Source organism: Sphaeroforma arctica (genome assembly GCF_001186125.1).
Source record: "Sphaeroforma arctica JP610 unplaced genomic scaffold supercont1.1935, whole genome shotgun sequence".
Lineage (NCBI taxonomy): Eukaryota > Ichthyosporea > Ichthyophonida > Sphaeroforma > Sphaeroforma arctica.
In genome coordinates, this window is record NW_014038623.1 from 6,190 (window position 1) to 9,995 (window position 3,806).

The 3,806-nt window shown below is 41.3% G+C and overlaps 2 protein-coding genes across 2 annotated transcripts in view; both read left to right on the forward strand.

Moving 5' to 3' along the window:
- Nucleotides 1-846, forward strand: part of SARC_11883 (hypothetical protein) — a 2,378-nt gene extending 1,532 nt beyond the window's left edge. Inside the window, exon 2 of the mRNA XM_014294023.1 lies at nt 170-846. Coding sequence (XP_014149498.1) covers nt 170-828 — 659 coding nt within the window. The 3' untranslated portion in view covers nt 829-846. The remainder of the gene's footprint in view (nt 1-169) is intronic.
- Nucleotides 847-2,160: 1,314 nt separating this feature from the next.
- SARC_11884 (hypothetical protein) lies at nt 2,161-2,598 on the forward strand (the record flags this gene model as incomplete). Its single annotated transcript, XM_014294024.1, has 1 exon — nt 2,161-2,598. A coding segment is annotated over exon 1 (294 nt), but the record flags the coding sequence as incomplete, so codon positions are not given.
- Between the last annotated feature and the right edge of the window lie 1,208 nt (nt 2,599-3,806).

Here is a 3,806-nt window from a genome sequence, read left to right on the forward strand (position 1 = left end):
AGTCTTCTACCGGGGTATTTACCATACATCATTCACTCGTAGCCAGCTCAGGATACCAAATCTGTGAAGCTTTTATATACATAGTGGACTTATTCGATGTACTTTTATAAGAGTGATCCAAGTTGAATAATATGTTCATCTTTAAATCACGTTTAATGCACACGTGCAGATAGATTGATAATGCAAAGGAAACTTTGTGATGCCGAACGAGAAGAAACGAAACGCAGACAGTCAAACGAACTCAGACGATTAGAATCCAAACACAACCGCATCATGCTGGACCTTCAGTTGGAGCTGGCAGCGGAACGCAATGAGCTGAAGGAGGGCAAAATACTGAAACAAGTGAAGGGTAGCAACAAGCGTGCGTATGATCCATCGTATACAGAAGCACATCTGGACACCCTGAAACGGCACATGAAGGACAGATATATGAACACACACACACACAAGGCTACAGCGGTAGCCGATACGGACCGGGATGCAGAAGTGTCTACCTCTACCAACAATACAGAGAATGCAACCACGCATAGGGCAAACACAGATACAAGGAATATCAAGGAAGGGCAGGATACGGTGATATGCGATGACTGTTACGTGGCTGCGGGCCCTGGGGAGTGGTACAATTGCGACTCGTGTGCACATGTTGTGTGCAAGCTACACACAGAAGATGTAGTCTACGAATGTGCACGGGTGAGTTGCCGAAAGGTCTTCTGCGGCCAGTGTGTGGGGAACAACCTGAGCACGTGCGCCACTGGCTGCGGCAGTGTCATCTGCTGCGGAACCACTCAGTCGGGAATGATCGGCATATATTGTGAAACGTGCTTTTGAAATAAAAACTGTGCATATCATTTTTATCAGTATGTAATTTAAAGTCTTCGAATTGATTGCATGTGTGTATGAAGTTATGCGTACGTATACACAACAGTACAAAAGAATATAAGCGCGTGCGTCGGGTTTTACAGTGTGGTAGCATGCTGGACTTACCGGCGACTTTTGTGGCTATAAGCCATTGTGAACTTATTTGCTTTCTCGCCATGGAACAATCATAACGTGGCCGGTATTGTGTTGTCGTCCTGTGCTGTATATGTGACTGCTTGTGTGGGCAGAACGAGAGAACTTGTATCGTTTGTTGTTATCTGGCAGTATCACATGCTTTGGAAATGAGCCATTAAATATATGTGTTCATGCAAATACGAATTATTTGAGATGAGAATATGATCATTGGGATATTTATATATTTATATATATACAAATCTAGTCCACATTGTGAAGTGCAGAAAGTGCGCACACACACTTCTTCGTGTGGTACTGTTGATAACCATGGGCATGTTCTGACAGAGTTGCACCTAAAGCACACACTATGTGTACATAGAGCCGAAATTACACACGCCATCCCCAGTCCTGCTTAAATGCACGGTATATACACGTACTTGAAGTTAAGCATTTGATTGTGCGGTTTGTGGAGTGCAGAGTGTGTGGGCAATATTATTAAACCAAGCATATATGGCGAATAGTACTATAATATCATACGCTGCTGCTGGCTGTTCCAGACCACAGTGACTGGTTCTTCACATAGATATAACGCGCACGTATTAAAAATGCTTAAAGGGATTGTGACAGATCAGAAAACTCAAGCGTACATTTGTATACAGGCGTATATATTTTATGATTCTATATTTGTGTGCATGATGTATTCGGTGCCATATCTGCCTGCCTGTGTACGTTTAGTATGCAAATGTGTTTGAATGTCGCTATGCATATACAATAATTTTATAGAGTTTTGGCCTATATATGCATTGTTGAGTTTTTGTCTACTATATATTAATTTAGTGGACAAACATGTGCGAACAGACTAAAAGGGATACTTTTACTGTTTGGGTGTTCGAATCTGTAAAGTTCTAGTTGTGTTGAGTGTGTTTGTGTATGTATATAACCAATAACATGCATTTAGATTTGTATGTATGTGAAACTACGAAATATGCACATTGCATTCCTTCTATCGTGGTTTCCAAATAGAAACAGTACAGTCGTACCTCATATCGTTTTTTTCATTTCAGAACTGTACATATTCTAAAAACTACAGTTGAATTGATTTTGCGTTCGCAGTAGCGAATCTAGCGCTCAAGTTTAGCATAAGAATTGTATAAAAGCAAGAGGAAGTTCCAAGACACCGGCAATTAACTAATGGTTCCAAAAAGTGTGATCTTTTACGCTACGGTTAGCAGGTTACTATACTAAGGCTGTTTTGCCCAAAGCTCGCATTGTTGCCAGGGTGAGACTTCAGTGCACAAATCCTCATCTATAATGTTGGATGGCGATCTGAAGCCCAACCCTGGAACACCGGTACTGGAATATCTGCAGCATGTTTGTGGTGTCAATTCCGAGAAAGCTCTTGCAGATATTCTAGGTGACGAATCCAGCGGAAAATATGCTCTTGCGTTGGAGGCGTTGAATGGAATCCGGTTCAGAGCCACCCATCTTGCGCCTGATAAAAAATTCCACGCTCGTGGCCTGGGTCGATCAGCGGACAAATTCAGCTTCGAATGGAAAGGGAATGATGGCATGCACTTGGATACGGTGCAGTCATACTTTCGTAAGGTGTGCAATGAATGTTAGAACACGTCCGCGAAATGATTTCTTTCAAACACAGTACCTTCCTTAAAAGATGATAAGCCATACCATTACTTTATTGATTGATTAGAAGCACAGAATAGATCTTCGTCTTCCGGAACTGCCCTGTATCGATTGCGCCTTCGGCAACAGAAAGGTACTAGTGCCGTTGGAAATGGCCATCGTCGTTTACGGCAGGGTAAGTTTTTACATGCACTTTGAAATCGGTGATAAGTGCACTATATCCCCTAATCACGAGTTAGTGCTTCTGAACTATTTATCGATCGATCTTGAAAATACATTCCATATATTCTAATAGCAATTTATGCCGCATGCATAGTCTCACCACCAGATCTATCTACATAGCCTCACCACCAGATCTATCTACATAGCCTCACCATCAGATCTATCTGGATGGCCACGAAACTTCCGTAGTTGAGGAGCACGTGTATTGAATGTGCGTTCAGTCTGATTGGACAATTCCCAGGCTGATAGATAGACGACGTATCTTTGAAGCACACGAGGTCAGTCTTTCCAGCTGCGCGTACCTGTTCTGCGAAGAAGTGCGGCTTGTATCTCTGTGCTTGTAAATATTAAACTATCATCATAACAAATACGTAAAAGTTATGGCCTCTGGAGTGAGTCTGGATAGGGTCTCTCGGACTGCTTTACGACACGGAATCAAAAAATTTAGTAGGGTCAACCCGAAACCCTATACCCAAAAAAATCGGATTTGGAATGCAGCAAGTCTAAACCCTAAACCCTAATAACTTCCTGAAAAAAATACACTTTTAGGTGGGTTTCAAAAAATACACACTTTGCTGACGACGCGTATTTATGTAAATACAAATTACAAAACACTCCTATAAAATGTATGAAGATATCTAGCGTGCGACTATCATAGTTTCGAATTCACCGTCCATCGACACTCCTGACTCCGATACTATTTTTAATGTTGGCGTGTGCGGCACGACGATTATCTACAATGGGAAGCAAAGGTACTAGGAACAAAATTTTTCTTCTAAGTACATCTGCTTTACTATAATTTGCAAGTCAAAATAGTGTCTGAATACTTAATTGTCCAAATAGTGCATAGTTGATTCGATGTAGTTTAGTTGTACCTTATGCGATTGCAGTGTATTTTGATTTGTAAATAATATGATATATATAAAGTCAAAGGTCACAAATACTATTTG